The sequence below is a fragment of the Coregonus lavaretus genome (genome assembly GCF_964263955.1).
Source record: "Coregonus lavaretus genome assembly, chromosome: 7".
In the NCBI taxonomy this organism is placed as follows: domain Eukaryota; kingdom Metazoa; phylum Chordata; class Actinopteri; order Salmoniformes; family Salmonidae; genus Coregonus; species Coregonus lavaretus.
The window spans coordinates 2,032,521-2,057,200 of record NC_139994.1 but is presented as its reverse complement, the minus strand read 5'-3'; the positions used below and the strand labels follow the sequence as shown (position 1 = coordinate 2,057,200).

At 40.4% G+C, this 24,680-nt stretch overlaps 1 protein-coding gene across 1 annotated transcript in view; it reads right to left on the bottom strand.

Annotated features, from left to right (window-relative positions):
• Positions 1-20,697, bottom strand: part of LOC311132350 (KH domain-containing, RNA-binding, signal transduction-associated protein 1-like) — a 28,099-nt gene extending 7,402 nt beyond the window's left edge. The window contains exons 1-6 of the mRNA XM_084165596.1: positions 20,367-20,697; positions 17,387-17,511; positions 14,762-14,878; positions 6,314-6,460; positions 1,915-2,066; positions 1,539-1,776 (exon numbers count right to left, since the gene is read on the bottom strand). Coding sequence (XP_084021722.1) covers positions 1,539-1,776; positions 1,915-2,066; positions 6,314-6,460; positions 14,762-14,878; positions 17,387-17,511; positions 20,367-20,463 — 876 coding nt within the window. The 5' untranslated portion in view covers positions 20,464-20,697. The remainder of the gene's footprint in view (positions 1-1,538; positions 1,777-1,914; positions 2,067-6,313; positions 6,461-14,761; positions 14,879-17,386; positions 17,512-20,366) is intronic.
• Between the last annotated feature and the right edge of the window lie 3,983 nt (positions 20,698-24,680).

The window sequence follows — 24,680 nt, the reverse complement described above, 5'->3', positions numbered from 1 at the left end:
TAACGCGGATTAAAAAATATATATATTGCGTAGTAGAACTGCATAAGTGTTGCTCGACCGAGTTTTGAAATCAAAGGAGATGGAGAAAACACCTGTCTCCGGATTACATCTTCAAACTACGGGCAAACATTGCATCTGTGACAGGGAGAAGCGTCCATCCATGATGTATACGGGTAAGATAGTCTAGCTAGCTACATTTTCGGATATTACATGTTTCTAATTTTCACAGAAAGTCATTTTCATTTAAAGTTAAAGTGTACTGTTAGCTAGCTAGCTAACGTTAGCTGGCTGGCTTGCTAGCTAATGTTACGTGTATAATCTTATTATTCGTATCTCAGAGCCATTTGCTTTGCTAGTTATAGCCTAATGTTAGCTAGCTTAAATGTAACCTGGTTGGTTAGCTACCTGCAGATTCATGCAGGGTAGTAACATCATGAGTTGGGATTATGGTTAATTGTTTAGCTAGCTAGCTACATGTCGTAACAAAAGACTCCACTATGCAAGTATCCATTTCAATAGGGCGAGTAAAATGGTCAGTGAGCTGTTCTCTCATTTGTGTCTGGAAGTAGCTAGCAAGCTAGCCAATGTTAGCCAGTTAGCTTGGGTGCTTGACTGCTGTTGTTAGGTCAGCTAGCTAACGCTACGTGTATGATCTGTGTAGTAATATTATTTGTATCGCAGAGCCATTTGCTTTGCTAGTTATAGCCTAATGTTAGCTAGCTAACATTGAACCTGGTTCGTTAGCTACCTGCAGATTCATGCAGGGTAGTAACGTCATGAGTTGGGATTATGGTTCATTGTTTACCTAGCTAGCTAGCTACATGTCTTAACAAAAGACTCCACTCTGCAAGTAACCATTTCAATAGAATGTCACCGTGACAACTGTTGATAGACGTAGCTGGTAAATTCGCTTTGGTTATCTACTCTGATTTCAAAGCAGTCTCGTCTGAGTGTGTCAGAGCGCAGAATAACTGGCAAATTTATGAACGCTCAACACCCGTTGAATATGGCCGGTGTCAGTAAACATTGGCAAAAAAGCGTAAATTGTTGCCAGCAGCACAGTTGCAGTCACCAACGCTCTGGATAACTTAAAAACAGCCTAACCAGCTCTGCTAGGGCGAGTAAAATGGTCAGTGAGCTGTTTTCTCATTTATGTCTGGAAGTAGCTAGCAAGCTAGCCAACGTTAGCCAGTTAGTTTGGGTGCTTGACTGCTGTTGTTAGCACAGAACGCTCGGATCAACACTTAAAGAGATGGGTGGGGCTAACACTTAAGAGGGTGTGAACGATGCTGAATGGGTGGAGACAAAGAAGAGCTCTCCAGTAGGTACCAAAACATTCAAAGGCCATTTTCTCAAAGGTGAGGTTACAAGTTTATCAACTTCCAAAGCAGAATTACTTTCCCATTGTTCCCTTAAATGCAGTGCATGATATACCATGTTGTAGCTCTGTGTCTCTGCTTTTATCCAATGTAAAAAAACACAATTTCAAATGTTGCTACATAAGACGAGTCAAGGCGGTCGGTCACATTTTAACTTACATATTCCTCATATTGTTCAGGTGCGTGTTGGTGCTGTTGGTTCTGGTGTTGGTGGAGGGGTGGAGGGGGCATCCTCGGTGGTCCCCCAGGGGCAGGGGGTCTGGCTCGGGGCGCTGCTGCCCCTCTGGCGGGGGCGGCTGGAGGTCCCCCTCTTCCTGCCGGTGCCCCCCTCACTACCCCGCCTCTGGCTGGCCCGCCGCGGGGTGCACCTCCTCCACGTGGGGGCATACCTCTACCCCTGGAGAGATGGAGGAAGAAAGAAGGAGGAAGGAGAAGCTTTATTTGATCAGACTTCTCATCAGACACCTTGATAAATGTCATCATGAGTCTGTCTGTGTGTCTGTCTGTGTGTCTGTGTGTCTGTGTGTCTGGTTACCTGGGTGCTCCTCGTTGTCCCGGTGGTCCTCCTCGGCCCCTAGGGCCCGGTGGTCCTCCTCTGCCTCGTGGGGCACCTGGCCCGTGATCCTGGCCCCCGTTCAGATAACCCATCTCCATGAACTGTTCCTGACAGATGTCATCCATCATGTCCTGCACAGAGAGAGAAAGAAGGGGAAGAGAGAGAGAGAGAGAGGGGACAGAGAGAGAGAGAGAGAGAGAGAGAGAGAGAGAGAGGGGGAGAGAGAGAGAGAGAGAGAGGAGAGAGAGAGAGAGAGAGAGAGAGAGAGAGAGAGAGAGAGAGAAAGTGGAGAGAGAGAGAGAGGAGAGAGAGAGAGATAGAGAAAGTGGAGAGAGAGAGAGAGAGAGAGAGAGAGAGAGAGAGAGAGAGAGAGAGAGAGAGAGAGAGAGAGAGAGAGATAGAGAAAGTGGAGAGGAGAGAGAGGGAGGAAGAGGACAGACAGAAAGGAGGAGGGTTGGTAGTAAAAGAAGAGAGGAGGATAGAGAAAGTGGAGAGAGAGAGAGAGAGAGAGAGAGAGAGAGAGAGAGAGAGAGAGAAGAGAGAGAGAGAGAGAGAGAGAGACAGAGACAGAGACAGAGACAGAGACAGAGAAGAGAGAGAGAGAGAGAGAGAGAGAGAGAGAGAGAGAGAGAGAGAGAGAGAGAGGGGGAGAGAGAGAGAGAGAGAGAGAGAGAGAGAGGAGAGAGAGAGAGAGAGAGAAAGTGGAGAGAGAGAGAGAGAGAGAGAGAGAGAGAGAGAGGGAGAGAGAGAGATAGAGAAAGTGGAGAGAGAGAGAGAGAGAGAGAGAGAGAGAGAGAGAGAGATAGAGAAAGTGGAGAGAGAGAGAGGGAGGAAGAGGACAGACAGAAAGGAGGAGGGTTGGTAGTAAAGACACAAGGAGGATAGGGAAGGAGGGAAGATGAGGGAGGATAGGGAAGGAGGGAAGATGAGGGAGGATAGGGAAGGAGGGAAGATGAGGGAGGATAGGGAAGGAGGGAAGATGAGGGAGGATAGGGAAGGAGGGAAGATGAGGGAGGATAGGGAAGGAGGGAAGATGAGGGAGGAGAGGAAAGGTGAATACAAAGCCTTCCTCTAATGACTAAAAGAGCAAGGCAGCAGGCAATAAAGAGCTTGTCTCATAAAGCCTTTTAAAACAGTGTACATATGTGTGTGTGTGTGTGCATGTGTGTGTGTGTGTGCGTGTGTGTGTGCATGTGTGTGTGTGTGTGCGTGTGTGTGTGTGCGTGTGTGTGTGTGCGTGTGTGCGTGTGTGTGTGCGCATACGCACCACCCTAGTCCCTACATAAGCAAGCAAGGTAAAATAACTAGTGAATGTACCCTAGTGCTAAATCTACCATATATTCGTCTGTTTATTGCAGAGGTTAAATTTGAAACAGATAAATAAATGATACAGACTCCTGCAGTAGAGAACCATTCACACACCAAGCATCAAACATAGTCTTTCTCCAAAGAGTCATTTTGGGGGTAGAACCGCGACCCAATCAATGCTTTTTTTTTTTCTCCCCCTGAGAATGCGTCTCAAATGGCACCCATCCTGATACTATTCCCATTACTAGATAAATACAGATAAATAACAGCCCTGGTCACTATGCAAGTAATAGGGAGCTGCGATACTAAAATATTATATATATATATATTATTATATGTTATATAATATATATAATATTATATATATATTATTATTATATGTTATATAATATAATATTGAGCGCAGGCAGGCTGGCTGTTCTCCATTTATCTCTAGAGTGACAACACCCAGAAAACAACCATTTTGTCTGATTCCGCATTAACCAAGAGCAACACGGCATTGCCTTCGTTTAACGAGGTAGACAGTTAATACGCTGCTATACACTGGACCGTTCCTACCTAAGCTAACTCATTATTAAGGCTAACAGAGGGTTTTTAGGGGCCAGGGAGAGAGACAGACTGCCTTCCCCAGTTTAGAAAAAATCGACCCACTTCAAACTAGACAAATTAAGCTAGCTAAGCTGATGGATGATGGACGTAATACAAAGCGCTACAATAACATCTAAACAAGTTTGTCTTGATAATCGCACTGTTACACCAAATCACTGCTTTACATTGACCCATACGAACCAAACAAACGAGTCTAACCTATATGATCTATGCGTCTTCTTTCCAGGTAAATTAAGTTAATACTGCCTAGCTACAGATATAGGATATTAATTTGACCAGTTTCTCACAGCAGGAAAATATTCCTGCAGCCAGACGAAATGTGAATTATTGTGTAGATTATCATTCATGGACATTTTTGTAGGGGTTGATACATTTTTTAGTCAGAAATGTTTAAGTGGAAATTACTAACTTTAGAAGCCTCGAATACAATACAAGTTTGCATTTCCTGCTGTAAAGGACATTTCCTGCAACAACAGGGTGATCAAATTAAGATCCTACATCTGTAGGATAGCAATATTCAAACAAGTTCATCAGCTTCCAGAATTCCGACCATAATTCTCCAGCTTGGAATCCTTCCAAAGTATTAGAGGCAGCATGGCAGTCCCCAATGCTATAGGAATGGGCCACCTGAGTTGAGCTCGGGGACATTTTCTTAGAATGCTGTAGCTCAAAGTCTCCACAGAAACAGATCTAGGATAACAAAATGTTTTTAAATATTTTTTTTGTACCATTGTACAAAAAATGTACCATTTATTTTATTTTTTTCGTATCGGTGCACTGATCTTGGCCTACGCCAGAACAAAACGCCTGCAAAACCTGTATGTGTAACCTCTTTAATTTCAATGAAACCTGGGAGTAAACAACATGGCTTCGTGAGAATTCTGCTTATGCTGGCATAGCTACACATCCAGTGAAGCAGTTAAAAGCTGTTTTCCAGATGCCCCAATGTACCTCGGCAGTTAGATGAGTGTCCAGGGGCAGCACCACCCTCCTCTGGGGCCTCTTTTAACACAGGAGGCTTACGGTCATGTAGAGCCATATGGGAGGCACACTGCTGCCACGGTGAAAGTGCTGCCACGGTGAAAGTGCTGCCACGGTGAAAGTGTCCCAATTACTTTTAAGCTGATAGTTTGTAGGCTCAGGCTCGCTGCCCTATCAAGGCTGGTTATTCCAGGTAAGCAGACACATCCGTCGTTCAGTCCGTCTAATGACGTGGCGCTTGCTTGGTCTATTGTGTCAAACAGACCAATCAATAGCATTTGATAACTCTTTAGGTATCAAAACCATTTCATACAAATAATGAAAAAAAAAATAGCAATTTTCTTTGTGTCTTGAAAAGTAACCTGCACTTGCCTAGTAAAAATTCTACAGTTTTTGATGATCACAACCTTGACAAGATACACTGAAAAAAAAAAAACGTTTCTTAAATGGTTCTTCCTCAACTCTTAAGGTTCCTTGGAGAACTCTTGTCCGATAAAGAACCTTTGAGTTAAGTGTGGGGTTCTTGTCGTGGCGTCTACGGTTCTATAGAATTCTAAAAGGTTCTTGAAATGTATGGAAGCCTGCAGATGTGTCCCTTTCAAAGCACACAGCTAATTGGCCAGTCTTAACTAGTGTTGATTTTTCAGTGTAACATTTATAGTGTTGATTCAAGAGTTAAATAAACACTGTAAAGAGTTAAATTAACACTCAGTGGTGTAAAAAGAACCCCAGTGTTCAAAACCACGCCCATCATTATCATATTTCCCAGCATGCTTTATTGCAGGTTGATTTTTAGGAATTGTTTGTTTCAATATCTATGTTTTCGCATGTACATTGATTGATTAATTAATGTTATGCTACTCAAATATAAATACATACATTTTTCTAAACTATTCCAATCTGTTACTTGGACTTATTGGAACCGTTACTGAAAGGGTAGTTCCAGTTTAGATGGTTCATCAAACTATACGTTTCAGGCCACTGTTTAGAGTAAAACTAGGCCCTCAAAAGAAGACCTTATGAAATATGTATTGCATTGTCTTAAAGTATATGATTTTAATGACAACATGTTCACTTATGATCTCACTTGGTGAATGCCACAGGACTGAAAATGATTGAATGCAACAACCATGTCTCTGTCACTAGCAAACACAGTCATGAGTGGTACTGGTAACTCTAAAATTATCTTGAAAGGCACCCTGGGAAATATGCAAATATGGCTTAAAACCATACAGCAACTCTGGTCCTAGAGGGATTTTTGTCTGGTGCTTCAAAGAACCTTCCCATTTGTGGTTCTTCAGAGACACTAAAATGGTTCCCGTATTGCAGCGCTCTCAAGAACCTTATTTGGTTCCAACTTCCACCTTTATTTTTGTATTTCTAGAGTGTACTGCAGGGGCAGACAAGGAAATAAAAGGGATCAAACACAGAACTGCATCTTACAGAACCACCACACTTAATAAGAGTCTATTCCACTCACAGGAAAGAGGAACTTCTTGACTTCCTCCATGGCGTGTGCCATGCGTAGGTAAGCCTCGGGCACGGGGGCAAACACCTCGATGAAGACATGCAGCTCCATAGCCAGGTGCGCGTACTTGGGCTCACCACCTTTCCTCAGACCCTCCTCCTGAAACACAACAACACAGGACAGTTAGAGAGGTTATTAACCTTTTCACATGTGGGTTCCAAATGTGGGCGGCAGGTAGCTTAGTGGTTAAGAGCGTTGTGCCAGTAACCGAAAGGTCGCTGGTTCTAATCTCCGAGCTGACTAGGTGAAAAATCTGTTGATGTGCTCTTGAGCAAGGTACTTAACCCTAATTGCTCCTGTAAGTCGCTCTGGATAAGAGCGTCTGCTAAATGACTAAAATGTAATGTAAATATCTCTAACGGTCACCCCAGCGTGAGTTGTTTTATGCATTTGATGTCTGAATGTACTCACTGTTCCAAAATGTGATTGTTGCGCAACAGGACAGTTAACACGCGCTGCCTGCTAATTATTGTCACGCCCTGATCTATAGAACTCTAGTTAGTTTGGTCAGGGTGTGAATATCATGTGTGTGTTTTCTATGGGGACATTCTATGTTTGTATTTCTATGTTCGGCCGGGTGTGATTCCCAATCAGAGGCAGCTGTCGCTCGTTGTCTCTGATTGGGGATCATACTTAGGCAGCCAGTTTTCCTGCCTGTGTTGTGGGATCTTGTTTGTGTTCGGTGAGTTTGGGCTTGTTAGTGTATAGCCTTCCGACGTCACGTTTCATTGCCTTTTGTTGTTTTTGTATGTTTAGTCAGTTTAATAAACATGTATGCATTTCACGCTGCGCCTTGGTCTGACCCGTCTCTCAACGACCGTAACAATTATCTATAGGCTGTGTTTCAACTTGTCAATTTCAAATAATTTTCTAACAAATGTTATTTTCTAACAATAGTTTGAATTGAGGTGTATTCCGCCTCATTAATTCAGATATAAGTAGCCTGTTTCACTGTTGCGGACAATTTATGTTTGAGGCTTTACTGAGCCGGCCAAACTTCTCTCTTCGACCAGAGCCCAAGCACCTCCCCAGTGTTTCCGCAGATCAAGTGTGCAGACATTTGCTTTATGATGAGCTAATGCTAAGCTATTTGGCAGCAATTATTTTAATTTTTTTGTCATTTAGCAGACGCTCTTATCCAGAGCGACTTAGTTAGTGAGTGCATACATTCTTCATACTGCCCCCCCCCCCCGTAGGAAACGAACCCACAACCCCTGGCATTGCAAGCGCCATGCTCTACCAACTGAGCTACAGGGGACTACGCCAACTGAGCTATGTGTGGCGCCATGGTTGTTGACGTTATACAATGCATTGTGGGTGTCACGTAAACGTCTGTCAGACCAAAGAAGTTATAATGAGGTGACCAACAGACCAACCTCATCCTGTCTTCTCTTCTTATCCTTGGTTGACGCGGAAAAACAAACATGGTGGCTCGCACAAACTACCCATCGTCGGATTACTTTCGATTTTTTAGAAGGTCTTTCACTAAATTATTTCGATCAATGGTGAGCTCACCCATGACGTGATGAATTGTAAATAGTAATTGGGGCGATTGACAGTTCTTTTGTGTTTTCTTCCATTTGTGAATAATTGCACAAATTGTTGTCACCTTCTCACCAAGCTGCTTGGCGATGGTCTTGTTAGCCCATTCCAGCCTTGTGTAGGTCTACAATCTTGTCCCTGACATCCTTGGAGAGCTCTTTGGTCTTGGCCAAGGTGGAGAGTTTGGAATCTGATTGATTGATTGCTTCTGTGGACAGGTGTCTTTTATACAGGTAACAAGCTGAGATTAGGAGCACTCCCTTTTAAGAGTGTGCTCCTAATCTCAGCTCGTTACCTGTAAAAAAGACACCTGGGAGCCAGAAATCTTTCTGATTGAGAGGGGGTCAAAAACTTATTTCCCTAATTAAAATGCAAATCAATTTATAACACTTTTGACATGCGTCTTTCTGGATTTTTTTGTTGTTATTCTGTCTCTCACTGTTCAAATAAACCTACCATTAAAATTATAGACTGATAATTTCTTTGTCAGTGGGCAAACGTACAAAATCAGCAGGGTATCAAATACTTTTTTCCCTCACTGTACATAAAGGTGTATATGACAGGTGTATACAATATGACAGGTGTGTATTATGACAGGTGTGTGTAATATGACAGGTGTGTGTATTATGACAGGTGTGTATAATATAACAGGTGTGTGTAATATGACAGGTGTGTATAATATGACAGGTGTGTATAATATGACAGGTGTGTGTAATATGACAGGTGTGTGTAATATGACAGGTGTGTATAATATGACAGGTGTGTATAATATGACAGGTGTTTGTAATATGACAGGTGTGTATAATATGACAGGTGTATATAATATGACAGGTGTATATAATATGACAGGTGTGTGTAATATGACAGGTGTATATAATATGACAGGTGTGTATAATATGACAGGTGTATAATATGACAGGTGTATATAATATGACAGGTGTGTGTAATATGACAGGTGTGTGTAATATGACAGGTGTGTATAATATGACAGGTGTGTATTATGACAGGTGTGTGTAATATGACAGGTGTGTGTAATATGACAGGTGTATATAATATGACAGGTGTGTATAATATGACAGGTGTGTGTAATATGACAGGTGTGTATAATATGACAGGTGTATATAATATGACAGGTGTGTATAATATGACAGGTGTGTGTAATATGACAGGTGTGTATAATATGACAGGTGTGTATAATATGACAGGTGTGTATAATATGACAGGTGTGTATAATATGACAGGTGTGTATAATATGACAGGTGTATATAATATGACAGGTGTGTATAATATGACAGGTGTGTATAATATGACAGGTGTGTATAATATGACAGGTGTGTATAATATGACAGGTGTATATAATATGACAGGTGTATATAATATGACAGGTGTGTGTAATATGACAGGAGTGTATAATATGACAGGTGTATATAATATGACAGGTGTGTAATATGACAGGTGTATATAATATGACAGGTGTGTAATATGACAGGTGTATATAATATGACAGGTGTGTATAATATGACAGGTGTGTATAATATGACAGGTGTGTATAATATGACAGGTGTGTATAATATGACAGGTGTATATAATATGACAGGTGTGTATAATATGACAGGTGTGTATAATATGACAGGTGTATATAATATGACAGGTGTGTATAATATGACAGGTGTGTATAATATGACAGGTGTGTATAATATGACAGGTGTGTATAATATGACAGGTGTATATAATATGACAGGTGTATATAATATGACAGGTGTGTATAATATGACAGGTGTGTATAATATGACAGGTGTATATAATATGACAGGTGTGTATAATATAACAGGTGTGTAATATGACAGGTGTGTGTATTATGACAGGTGTGTATTATGACAGGTGTGTATAATATGACAGGTGTGTATAATATGACAGGTGTGTATAATATGACAGGTGTGTGTATATGACAGGTGTGTAATATGACAGGTGTATATAATATGACAGGTGTGTATAATATGACAGGTGTGTAATATGACAGGTGTGTGTAATATGACAGGTGTATATAATATGACAGGTGTGTATAATATGACAGGTGTATATAATATGACAGGTGTGTATAATATGACAGGTGTGTATAATATGACAGGTGTGTAATATGACAGGTGTGTGTAATATGACAGGTGTGTATAATATGACAGGTGTGTATAATATGACAGGTGTGTATAATATGACAGGTGTGTATAATATGACAGGTGTGTGTAATATGACAGGTGTATATAATATGACAGGTGTATATAATATGACAGGTGTGTATAATATGACAGGTGTGTATAATATGACAGGTGTATATAATATGACAGGTGTGTAATATGACAGGTGTGTGTAATATGACAGGTGTATATAATATGACAGGTGTGTATAATATGACAGGTGTATATAATATGACAGGTGTGTATAATATAACAGGTGTGTAATATGACAGGTGTGTATAATATGACAGGTGTATATAATATGACAGGTGTGTATAATATAACAGGTGTGTAATATGACAGGTGTGTGTATTATGACAGGTGTGTATTATGACAGGTGTGTATAATATGACAGGTGTGTGTAATATGACAGGTGTGTAATATGACAGGTGTATATAATATGACAGGTGTGTATAATATGACAGGTGTGTATAATATGACAGGTGTATATAATATGACAGGTGTGTAATATGACAGGTGTGTGTAATATGACAGGTGTATATAATATGACAGGTGTATATAATATGACAGGTGTGTATAATATGACAGGTGTGTATAATATGACAGGTGTATATAATATGACAGGTGTGTATAATATAACAGGTGTGTAATATGACAGGTGTGTGTATTATGACAGGTGTGTATTATGACAGGTGTGTATAATATGACAGGTGTGTATAATATGACAGGTGTGTATAATATGACAGGTGTGTGTATATGACAGGTGTGTAATATGACAGGTGTATATAATATGACAGGTGTGTATAATATGACAGGTGTGTAATATGACAGGTGTGTGTAATATGACAGGTGTATATAATATGACAGGTGTGTATAATATGACAGGTGTATATAATATGACAGGTGTGTATAATATGACAGGTGTGTATAATATGACAGGTGTGTAATATGACAGGTGTGTGTAATATGACAGGTGTGTATAATATGACAGGTGTGTATAATATGACAGGTGTGTATAATATGACAGGTGTGTATAATATGACAGGTGTGTGTAATATGACAGGTGTATATAATATGACAGGTGTATATAATATGACAGGTGTGTATAATATGACAGGTGTGTATAATATGACAGGTGTATATAATATGACAGGTGTGTAATATGACAGGTGTGTGTAATATGACAGGTGTATATAATATGACAGGTGTGTATAATATGACAGGTGTATATAATATGACAGGTGTGTATAATATAACAGGTGTGTAATATGACAGGTGTGTATAATATGACAGGTGTATATAATATGACAGGTGTGTATAATATAACAGGTGTGTAATATGACAGGTGTGTGTATTATGACAGGTGTGTATTATGACAGGTGTGTATAATATGACAGGTGTGTGTAATATGACAGGTGTGTAATATGACAGGTGTATATAATATGACAGGTGTGTATAATATGACAGGTGTGTATAATATGACAGGTGTATATAATATGACAGGTGTGTAATATGACAGGTGTGTGTAATATGACAGGTGTATATAATATGACAGGTGTGTATAATATGACAGGTGTATATAATATGACAGGTGTGTATAATATAACAGGTGTGTAATATGACAGGTGTGTATAATATGACAGGTGTATATAATATGACAGGTGTGTATAATATAACAGGTGTGTAATATGACAGGTGTGTGTATTATGACAAGTGTGTATTATGACAGGTGTGTATAATATGACAGGTGTGTGTAATATGACAGGTGTGTAATATGACAGGTGTATATAATATGACAGGTGTGTATAATATGACAGGTGTGTAATATGACAGGTGTGTGTAATATGACAGGTGTATATAATATGACAGGTGTGTATAATATGACAGGTGTGTATAATATGACAGGTGTGTACAATATGACAGGTGTGTATAATATGACAGGTGTGTATAATATGACAGGTGTGTACAATATGACAGGTGTGTACAATATGACAGGTGTGTATAATATGACAGGTGTGTATAATATGACAGGTGTGTATAATATGACAGGTGTATATAATATGACAGGTGTGTATAATATGACAGGTGTGTAATATGACAGGTGTGTGTAATATGACAGGTGTATATAATATGACAGGTGTGTATAATATGACAGGTGTGTATAATATGACAGGTGTGTACAATATGACAGGTGTGTATAATATGACAGGTGTATATAATATGACAGGTGTGTATAATATGACAGGTGTGTATAATATGACAGGTGTATATAATATGACAGGTGTGTATAATATGACAGGTGTGTATAATATGACAGGTGTGTATAATATGACAGGTGTGTATAATATGACAGGTGTGTACAATATGACAGGTGTGTATAATATGACAGGTGTATATAATATGACAGGTGTATATAATATGACAGGTGAGTATAATATGACAGGTGTGTATAATATGACAGGTGTATATAATATGACAGGTGTGTATAATATGACAGGTGTGTATAATATGACAGGTGTGTACAATATGACAGGTGTGTATAATATGACAGGTGTGTATAATATGACAGGTGTGTATAATATGACAGGTGTGTATAATATGACAGGTGTATATAATATGACAGGTGTGTAATATGACAGGTGTATATAATATGACAGGTGTGTATAATATGACAGGTGTGTATAATATGACAGGTGTGTATAATATGACAGGTGTGTATAATATGACAGGTGTGTACAATATGACAGGTATGTATAATATGACAGGTGTGTATAATATGACAGGTGTGTATAATATGACAGGTGTGTATAATATGACAGGTGTGTATAATATGACAGGTGTGTGTAATATGACAGGTGTGTATAATATGACAGGTGTGTATAATATGACAGGTGTGTACAATATGACAGGTGTGTGTAATATGACAGGTGTGTATAATATGACAGGTGTATATAATATGACAGGTGTGTATAATATGACAGGTGTGTATAATATGACAGGTGTGTACAATATGACAGGTGTGTATAATATGACAGGTGTATATAATATGACAGGTGTATATAATATGACAGGTGTGTATAATATGACAGGTGTGTATAATATGACAGGTGTATATAATATGACAGGTGTGTATAATATGACAGGTGTGTATAATATGACAGGTGTGTATAATATGACAGGTGTGTATAATATGACAGGTGTGTATAATATGACAGGTGTGTACAATATGACAGGTGTGTATAATATGACAGGTGTATATAATATGACAGGTGTATATAATATGACAGGTGTGTGTAATATGACAGGTGTGTACAATATGACAGGTGTATACAATATGACAGGTGTGTATAATATGACAGGTGTGTAATATGACAGGTGTGTATAATATGACAGGTGTATATAATATGACAGGTGTGTAATATGACAGGTGTGTGTAATATGACAGGTGTATATAATATGACAGGTGTGTATAATATGACAGGTGTGTATAATATGACAGGTGTGTATAATATGACAGGTGTGTACAATATGACAGGTGTGTGTAATATGACAGGTGTATATAATATGACAGGTGTGTATAATATGACAGGTGTGTATAATATGACAGGTGTGTATAATATGACAGGTGTGTATAATATGACAGGTGTATATAATATGACAGGTGTGTATAATATGACAGGTGTGTATAATATGACAGGTGTGTACAATATGACAGGTGTATATAATATGACAGGTGTGTATAATATGACAGGTGTATATAATATGACAGGTGTGTATAATATGACAGGTGTGTACAATATGACAGGTGTATATAATATGACAGGTGTGTATAATATGACAGGTGTATATAATATGACAGGTGTGTATAATATGACAGGTGTGTACAATATGACAGGTGTATATAATATGACAGGTGTGTATAATATGACAGGTGTGTATAATATGACAGGTGTGTATAATATAACAGGTGTGTATAATATGACAGGTGTGTATAATATGACAGGTGTGTATAATATGACAGGTGTGTATAATATAACAGGTGTGTATAATATGACAGGTGTATACAATATGACAGGTGTGTATAATATGACAGGTGTATACAATATGACAGGTGTGTATAATATGACAGGTGTGTATAATATGACAGGTGTGTATAATATGACAGGTGTGTATAATATGACAGGTGTGTATAATATGACAGGTGTGTATAATATGACAGGTGTGTGTAATATGACAGGTGTGTATAATATGACAGGTGTGTATAATATGACAGGTGTATACAATATGACAGGTGTGTATAATATGACAGGTGTATACAATATGACAGGTGTGTGTAATATGACAGGTGTGTATAATATGACAGGTGTGTATAATATGACAGGTGTGTATTATATGACAGGTGTATACAATATGACAGGTGTGTATAATATGACAGGTGTATACAATATGACAGGTGTGTATAATATGACAGGTGTGTATAATATGACAGGTGTGTATAATATGACAGGTGTGTATAATATGACAGGTGTATACAATATGACAGGTGTGTATAATATGACAGGTGTATACAATATGACAGGTGTGTATAATATGACAGGTGTGTATAATATGACAGGTGTGTATAATATGACAGGTGTGTGTAAAAGGTGTACGTCAGCTCTCTCACCTTGGCTTTGTCCCTCATGGAACCTTTACCCAGTACAGAGATCTTGGCCCCAGTCTCCTCCTGAAGGCGTTTGATTGTGTTGCCCTGAGGGCCAAGGATCTTTCCCACAAAGTTGAACTGGAAACAGGAGAAACAAGACAGGTTTAGACCACAGAATATCTACATGGAGCCTTGTGTACCAGAGTGGAGGGAAGCACATGGCTGTGTGTTCTGTACTTGTTGCATAAAAAGCACAGTGTTTCAGTTTGGGAAATTAGTGGTGCGTTGGGTCAGCTGTTTGGTCACCCGCACCCACCCGCAATTGCTAATAACCCATCCGCAACCGCCTGACTATACATGTATGTGATAACGTGGAAATCAGAGGCCCGCACCCAACCCCTAACCAGCTAATATAGAACATGCTCTGTAGGATACAGCCAGAGACGGCGGAAAGATTTTTTGACAGGGGTGCAGGATTTTTTTGGGGGGCCTAAATTAGATGTTTCTGCTTATAATTTCCAACATTTTTGGCTATTTGTTAGTCACCTTGTCTATAATTAGATAGATGTAGCTTCTCTTCTGTCATTATATGTTGCCTTAGAAGACTAAATAAACCCTTGCTCACCAGAATAACGTTATAAATCAATAGAATGAATGCTTCAATCTAGCTGACATTGATGCAGTTCTCTGTTATCTCTGCTTCTTTTGCTGAGCAAAGATGTTTAGGGACCGGGGAGAAAATGCACTAACTCAACAAAAAAACGGGAAAGATTTTCTGTGCAGAATTTCCAAATGACATCAGTTTGACCGGTTGTAAGGAAATAGAAAGCTGTGAAAACGACCCAACATGTTGCTGATAAGATTTCAGTTCGGCTTGGATGCATATTTTATGTGGTTGAAATACTATCAGCTTTTATGACGCTGATAAAGACAGCACCTTTACAGACGCTATCGAACTGCATTTGCATTCTCCCAAGACGCTGAAAAAACGAAATCCTATTTCTTCACTCTTGTTCCCAAGTCAAAATGTTGCCTACATTTGGTTTCTTTAATTCTTCAGGAGTTAATATTAAGGCTATGTGAGAGGTTATAGCCCTACAGTCAGTGTCCAGATTTCAGTTTCCATTTAATCCATCTGAACAGTAAGCTACAGTTCCCTTGACATACCATAGACCTATTTGAAGCACTGCTATCATCCTCTTTTACCACTTCCCAAATATTACTTTTCTGGCCCCTCCCTTCTCTTTATTTTTAACTCTCATTTCGCAGCTTTTCTCTTACTGAAATTAAACTCAGACATTGTCCTTTTTGCCCTCCGTGGATCGACGTTAACTTTTTCTGCCTGTTCCCAAATACATTTGGCGATTGGTGTGTAAGCTATTTGGCGCGCGTACAGTTAGGCTCTAAGGCTTACGTACTAATGCCAGATAGCCTAAATTAATGGGGGGGGGGGGACCTTGATGTAGCCTATAGATATAAATTGCACAAGAATGACACATTTATGGATTTATTTTTGTATAATTTCTTCTTTATTCAACCCACCCGCCACCCACCCACCCGCCACCCACACACCCTTCATCCACACAATGTTCAATTACCCTAAACCCGCCCGTCCAGGGGATATAACCGCAGGGACTGCGGGTTATAGGTCAACCCTCACATCACTATGGGTCATATCGCCTTTGCCAATACAAATGTGGCAGACCTTCACCATCGTAAGGAACTAGGCAACCAAAGCATTTGATACATGAAGCAACTATAAAGGAACAATTGTGCAAGCCGCAGTCTGGTAGAATGGTTGCAGACACACACACACACACACACACACACACTGTGGTTACACTGTGCAAAGTTCTGCCAACCATGTAATCACCATGTAAATACAGAGTTTTAGTGATACTTAAAATAATGAGGTACCAGGAAATGGATTAATATTCGTTGTCCCTCGGGAGGGAAAGCATTTTACGGTGAAATGTGTCACCTCTCTTAATCCCTAAAACATGGTTGAGAGCACGGGCTATTCAATTATAATTCTGGACGGCCGAAAAAACACTTCTCATTCTCTCTCTCCTTCTAATCAGGTACCGACTCAGAACCCTGGGCGGCCGGAATCTCTGACCAATTAGTGACATTATTCAAATAAAACCAGAACTACTCCAGACCTCAAAGCTCTGATTTGAGGGAACCCCCTGTCTAGAGAAAAGTTGACAGTCTCTCTGGTTTGAGTGGAGTCACCTACACAAGCGACGGATCAATGCATCAGCCCACCCAGCTAAAGCCTTTGAAGCCTACACACGCCTTGCCGTCTCAGAAAAAAATGACTCATCACAGAAGGAAGCATAGTTCGGTGAACCACTTTTAACTACACTTATATTTGCCCTACGCCTACTAGTGATGGAGGGTGGGTTGGGGAAATCAATACAGTTACATATTGGGGATATTATGTTCGGGGGAGGCAAACAAATAGTAAGTTGGCCACCATTTAGACACCTAAGACACTCTGAAACACTTATTAACACATGCCGTGGTTTGTTTTTTGGGATGGCCTGCATACCCCTAGTCACCCATGTAATTCAAGCCCTGCTGCTGAATGAAGGAGAGGAGAAAAGAGGAGAGGAGATGTTTGAGAAAAGGGAGAAGGCTTACCCTTGGATACTGTTTGACAGGTATGAGCACGCGTTCCTTCAGTTTGATATTCTTGACAGTGAAAAGGTCCAGGTACGTGTCTCCTCCTTCCTTTTTGGGCTCACCTTTCTGGATTCTCTCAATTTCTACAATGGAGAATTCAATTGATTCAAACACATCCTACTTTGTTATAACAATACAGTTACCATGTAATGTAATTTCTGTGAAAACATTAAAGCTGCAATATGTAACTTTTTGGGCGACCCGACTAACTTCACATAGAAATGTGAATGATAGATCTGTCGTTCTCATTGAAAGCCAGTCTAAGAAGCGGTAGATCTGTTCTATGTGCGCTATTTCTATGCTTTCTATTCTTACATTTCGTTTTTGCGTCTTTTACTTTTGATTTTGTACACCAGCTTCAAACAGCTGAAAATACAACATTTTTTCGTTATTGAAAATATATTTCACAGCGGTTTAGATGGTATAATGATTCTCTACACTATACTTGCTTGTTTGGTCAAATAAACTGAAATTAGCTGAACTAATCGAATTTTAGCAACCAGGAAACGGCAGAAGCGATTTCTGCATATTGCACCTTTAATTGCCCAGACCATTGACTAGTTAGAAGTCATACAGCCATGGAAGAAACCTTTAAATCTACAGTATGGAAACAACACAATTCATTTCAGACCACCGCCTCACACCCCCCTGCCTTGACAGTGTCTCAGCATGCCACGAGCAAACATGTCAACTGCACTAAGCAGCTGGGAGCCAGAGGTTTGCTGCTAGCAGCGGTGTCTGAGGGGCCGCTGTACTCCACACACACACTGGACTGGCACTAGGCATCTATTGCTCTGTACTCTTTTGACCGGCCAGTCACACACCACCACAGTCGTCTATAGGCACTATATAGCGCGCCGTATCTAGGACTACAATCTGAATTATTATCAGTACAGGACAAAGACTCCATGAGGGACAAAAGCCAAGGTGAGATGTACACAGTAGCAAACTTATGCAACCTGTTTTACACCTGTAATGCCCGCCCGTGTAGTAGGCATATATAGCCCACCGCTCAGCCAGCTTTGATGACGTTTAAAGGTGTTGGACAAAGTCCCAGCCCGGATCCCAGTCTGAGTCTCTAGGAATGAGCTTAATGACAGAAAACCTTTATCTCATCCGCTCATAAGTCAAGGTCAGTGGCACCAGGTTGATTTACCCTGGCATTTCCAAGTCTCACTGTGATACAGTATCTTGATGAGGCACTAAATAAAACAAGCCACTTATCCAGCAGCAATGAACCATCATGCCTTCATATGTGATCTCAAAGACACACTGACTGACTGTCATCCACCAGAGATCCCAACAACATACACAATTAAGGAAACACTGACTAACGTTTTTTTTTTTTTCTCTCCCAATTCAGGCCATCCCGCTACACAATATCTATAAACTACCTCCACACCCCCATCAAATGGTAAGATACAGTACTGCGTTAGATTTCCATCCCAGGTGGTCTGTGTTATAATGCAAAACACATGGGTTGAAAGGACCGATGGAAAAACATATTTCCTCACTGAAAAAGTGTGTCAGAGCCAGCTGGGACTCTAGGTTATACACATTTCGGAAAAACGTTTAACAACTCACTGTTGCGCTTCTCCAGACAAAAGCCTTTCAGCATCTTATCTGTAATATTTTGATCATCTGATTTAACAGAAAGGGCCGTTTTCCCAGTCACAGATTAAACGTAGTCCTGGACTAGACTTAAAATGTGTCCGGGAAACCGGCCCATAAACACATAGCGTCTCTCACTGGCGGAATAGCAATAGGACACGTGTTTTTGCAGACAAACGCTACATTCTTACGCTGTGGCGATACACATGTTGTTACACACGCGGTTACAATGTAACAACAAACACAGACAATGTGTCAACGCTGTTAACATGTCGACACACACGGTACAATGTATCAAATTGACACTGTTACAATGTGTTTATCGACATACGCTGTTACAATGTATCAAATTGACACTGTTACAATGTGTTTATCGACATACGCTGTTACAATGTATCAAATTGACCTCCAACCCCTACTGTTGTCCAATTCAATAATCTACCCTTGGGCGGGTGTTGCTGGTCAATACAAAACGTAGCCTAGTTGTCTTTTCCACAATCGCAACTTTCGCTTCAATAGTAGGCTACTCAAAATAAATAACCACACTTGGTAAGCTTTGACATGAGATTATACAAATTTCAAAGTGACCTACATGCAGCTCTGAATAGCATTCTCTCTATCCAAAATACAACATATTTTGGGATTAGGCCTACCACCCAGAGGACAGCAAACAGTCTTTTTGAGCTTTGGTGATGGTGGTTTGCTAGGACCTACTACCACACACACAATAAGGGCTGCACTGTGTCTGGCAGACAAAAAGACCCCCAGAACATCCTGTCAAACTCCGTATTTCTCTTGGGATTGCGGACATAGGCTATAGAAAGCCCATTTGGCCCATTTTTATAGAGGGAGCTGCAGCTTTGAGAGTGGGATTTCGGCTAGGCTACTACGTGCGCATTTTCAAGGGAGTTAAATATTTCAGAAGGGGAAGTTCACAAACTCGATTAGGAAAGCTATTTTCATGGTTCCATTCAACCATTTGTTTCCAACGTTTGCTAAACCCGTGTCTAGATCACGTGTCACCCTGTAGCCTAACTGCGGTGTGGTGACGGGTCGTAGCCAGGCTATGAACGGGATGTCCGGGGTCTTAGCCAGGCTATGAACGGGATGTCGGTGTGGTGACGGGTCGTAGCCAAGCTATGAACGGGATGTATTGTTTGCAGGGGTTTACAGACCCGCTATACCCGTCCCGTCTAGCCAACACAGTCCAGCCAAGGTGCGTCCTTTTCAAAACGCACATAGCAAAAAACCTTAACGCACTCCATAAAATATAAATCCTTTTGACCGAATGAAGCAGCAAAATGTTGCCAATGACATTTGTTTTTACCTGCAGATAAAAGTTTCATCGCGTGCGTAAATGACACGTCCAGACTGTCCTTCTCTGCGAGGAGCTCCGGGAGGTACTTGCTTTCTTGATTCTCCATTTTTAGTTTAAATCAGTTAAAAATGCAAAATGCGAATTGTGCAATAAAAAAAAAAACTTAGGGTGGATAGAAGAAAAAAAAATAACAACAGTAGAATAAATAGTCCAGTAAAGTTACGTAAGCAGTGCGTAAATATCCACTTATTTCCGCAGATTAATTTCGCTGCTTTGCATGTAGAGCACTCGCTGCTACCGCACGGCTGCTGACGAGGGCGGCTTGGTGCTCCTGTCGCGGCGCTTTCCTGTTGAAAATGGAGACGGATGCATGCGACCGTCGATTAAAAAATAAGCGGAAGTGAGCTCAGTGCGTTAGGACTACTGCCCGCTGCTTTGGCGCCACCTACTCCCGCTGTTTTGAATTTTGTTGCCCCCAGATACCGATCTAAGGCCAGTTCTGCGTTCTCAGAATGGATTTAACTCATTGGTTCAGCAAAGGCCAAACATTGATTATGTATAGGGCTCTGTGTGCCTTTGGGTGTGTTGCGGCATGTGCAACATTCAGAACATTTGAGATATGCCTCTCTCTCTCTCAGAACAATTCCTAGAACAATTCTCTCTCTCTCGGATGGGATGAACATATAGTTATTGATGGATCCGGGTAGTAGCAGCCAGAATATCATCACAGTATGTTGAACCACTACATTTTAAAGGTGTACGTGATACGGTCTCCCCCCGGGGACAATAAAGTCAGTAAAAGTGAAGTAGATATAACCATTATGTGGGCTTATAGAGCAGCGGACTAGTTCATATTCTACACAGAGGCTTGTCTGCACCTCTCAATGCACTTCTATCTGAACTATCTGTAATGTCGCACCCCATCTGAATATGCCCCTGATAAAGTGATGTCAAAAAGTATTGTGGCAGTGACACATTTTTTGGTTGTTTTGGCTCTGTACTCCAGCACTTTGGATTTGAAATGATACAACGACTATGAGGTTAAAGTGCAGACTGTCAGCTTTAATTTTAGGGTGTCTCCATCCATATCGGGTGAACGGTTTAGATATTACAGCACTTTTTGTACATAGTCCTCCCATTTCATGGGGACCACAAGTATCGGGACAAATTCACTTATATGTGGATTCAAGTACTCAAACGTTTAGTATTTGTTCCATATTCCTAGCACGCAATGACAACATCCAGCTTGTGACTCTACAAAACTTGTTGGATGCATTATGAGTAGTTTTTTTGGTTGTGTTTCAGATAATTTTTTGGCCCAAAATAAATTAGGCTAATTGTAAATAATGTATTGTACCATTTCGGACTCACTTGTATTGTGAATAAGAATGTCATATGTTTCTGAACATTTCTACACGAATGCGGATGCTACCATGATTACGGATAATCCTAAATGAATCGTGAATAATGATGAGTGAGAAAGTTACATATGTATACCAGATACCCCCAAGACATGCTAACCACTCAACATTACCAATAACAGGGGAGGTTAGTATTTTATATCATACCCCCAAGACATGCTAACCACTCAACATTACCAATAACAGGGGAGGTTAGCATTTTATATTATACCCCCAAGACATGCTAACCACTCAACATTACCAATAACAGGGGAGGTTAGTATTTTATATCATACCCCCAAGACATGCTAACCACTCAACATTACCAATAACAGGGGAGGTTAGTATTTTATATCATACCCCCAAGACATGCTAACCACTCAACATTACCAATAACAGGGGAGGTTAGTATTTTATATCATACCCCCAAGACATGCTAACCACTCAACATGACCAATAACAGGGGAGGTTAGTATTTTATATCATACCCCCAAGACATGCTAACCACTCAACATTACCAATAACAGGGGAGGTTAGTATTTTATATCATACCCCCAAGACATGCTAACCACTCAACATTACCAATAACAGGGGAGGTTAGTATTTTATATCATACCCCCAAGACATGCTAACCACTCAACATGACCAATAACAGGGGAGGTTAGTATTTTATATCATACCCCCAAGACATGCTAACCACTCAACATTACCAATAACAGGGGAGGTTAGTATTTTATATCATACCCCCAAGACATGCTAACCACTCAACATTACCAATAACAGGGGAGGTTAGTATTTTATATCATACCCCCAAGACATGCTAACCACTCAACATTACCAATAACAGGGGAGGTTAGTATTTTATATCATACCCCCAAGACATGCTAACCACTCAACATTACCAATAACAGGGGAGGTTAGTATTTTATATCATACCCCCAAGACATGCTAACCACTCAACATTACCAATAACAGGGGAGGTTAGTATTTTATATCATACCCCCAAGACATGCTAACCACTCAACATTACCAATAACAGGGGAGGTTAGTATTTTATATCATACCCCCAAGACATGCTAACCACTCAACATTACCAATAACAGGGGAGGTTAGTATTTTATATCATACCCCCAAGACATGCTAACCACTCAACATTACCAATAACAGGGGAGGTTAGTATTTTATATCATACCCCCAAGACATGCTAACCACTCAACATTACCAATAACAGGGGAGGTTAGTATTTTATATCATACCCCCAAGACATGCTAACCACTCAACATTACCAATAACAGGGGAGGTTAGTATTTTGGGGGGATATTATATTTCTGCCTCTAACTTTCTCACTGATCATTATTCATGTTTAATTCATAATTATCCGTAATCATGGTAGCATCCACATTAATGTAGAACTGTTAAGAAACGTATTATATTCTTATTTACAATAAAAGTGACTCCAAAAAGATGCAATATATTATTTAACATTAATTTCTAGTGGGCACAAAATAATCTGAAACACAACCGAAACAAACTACAAATGCATCCAACAAGTTTGTAGAGTCATTGAATGCTATGGAATATGGGACAAATACTAAACATTTGAGTACTTTGACTACTTACATTTCTCCTAATACTTTTGGTTCCCTAAAATGGGGGGACTATGTACAAAAAAGGGCTGTAATTTCTAAACGGTTCACCCGATAAGGATGAAAATACCCTCAAACTAAAGATTACAGTCTGCACTTTATCACTTGAAATCCAAAGTGCTGGAGTACAGAGCCAAAACAACTAAAAAAGACTGTGTGTAATGGGAATATCCAACATCCCTGAGTGCTGCTGGGGTTCAAACAATGACTTTAGGTCAAGGGAAGTTACTGTATTACTGGGGATGTGACCAGGAAGCCTCTGAACAATTCATTTTAGGATGTATGCTGCCCCTCTGTGGTCAAAGCAGTCATTACTTCCCATTAATGGCTCTATAGATCAGTGAGTGGATATGGTTTAACATTGTTGTGACTTGTGACCCACAGTGGGTCACCCACCTAATAGCTTTCACGTGTTCCTCAAACTCCCCAAAACTGTATTGGTAGACATTGAGCAATCTTTAGCTGTGTCAGTAGCCTTTAGCGTCTGTGTGTGACCCACGGACTACAAAAGGAAAACCAGCCACGTCGCCGACACCGACGTCTCGCTTCCGGACAAGCTAAACACCTTCTTCGCCCGCTTTGAAGATAACACAGTGCTACCAAGGACTGTGGGCTCTCCTTCTCAGTGGCCGACGTGATTAAGACATTTAAGCGTGTTAACCCCCGCAAGGCTGCCGGCCCAGACGGCATCCCTAGCCGCGTCCTCAGAGCATGCGCAGACCAGCTGTCTGGTGTGTTTACGGACATATTCAATCTCTCCCTATCCCAGTCTGCTGACCCCACATGCTTCAAGATGGCCACCATTGTTCCTGTACCCAAGAAAGCAAAGGTAACTGAACTAAATGACTATCGCCCCGTAGCACTCAACTCTGTCATCATGAAGTGCTTTGAGAGACTAGTCAAGGATCATATCACCTCTACCTTACCGGTCAACCTAGACCCACTTCAATTTGCTTATCGCCCCAATAGATCCACAGACGATGAATCGCCATCACACTGCACACTGCCCTATCCCATCTGGACAAGAGGAATACCTATGTAAGAATGCTGTTCATTGACTATAGCTCAGCGTTCAACACCATAGTACACTGCAAGCTCATGATTAAGCTTGAGGCCCTGGGTCTGAACCCCGCCCTGTGCAACTGGGTCCTGGACTTCCTGACGGGCCGCCCCCAGGTGGTGAATATTCTACTGTATCTTAGTCCATGCCGCTCTGTCATCGCTCGTCCATATATGTATATATTCTTCATTCCATTCCTTACATAGATTTGTGTGTA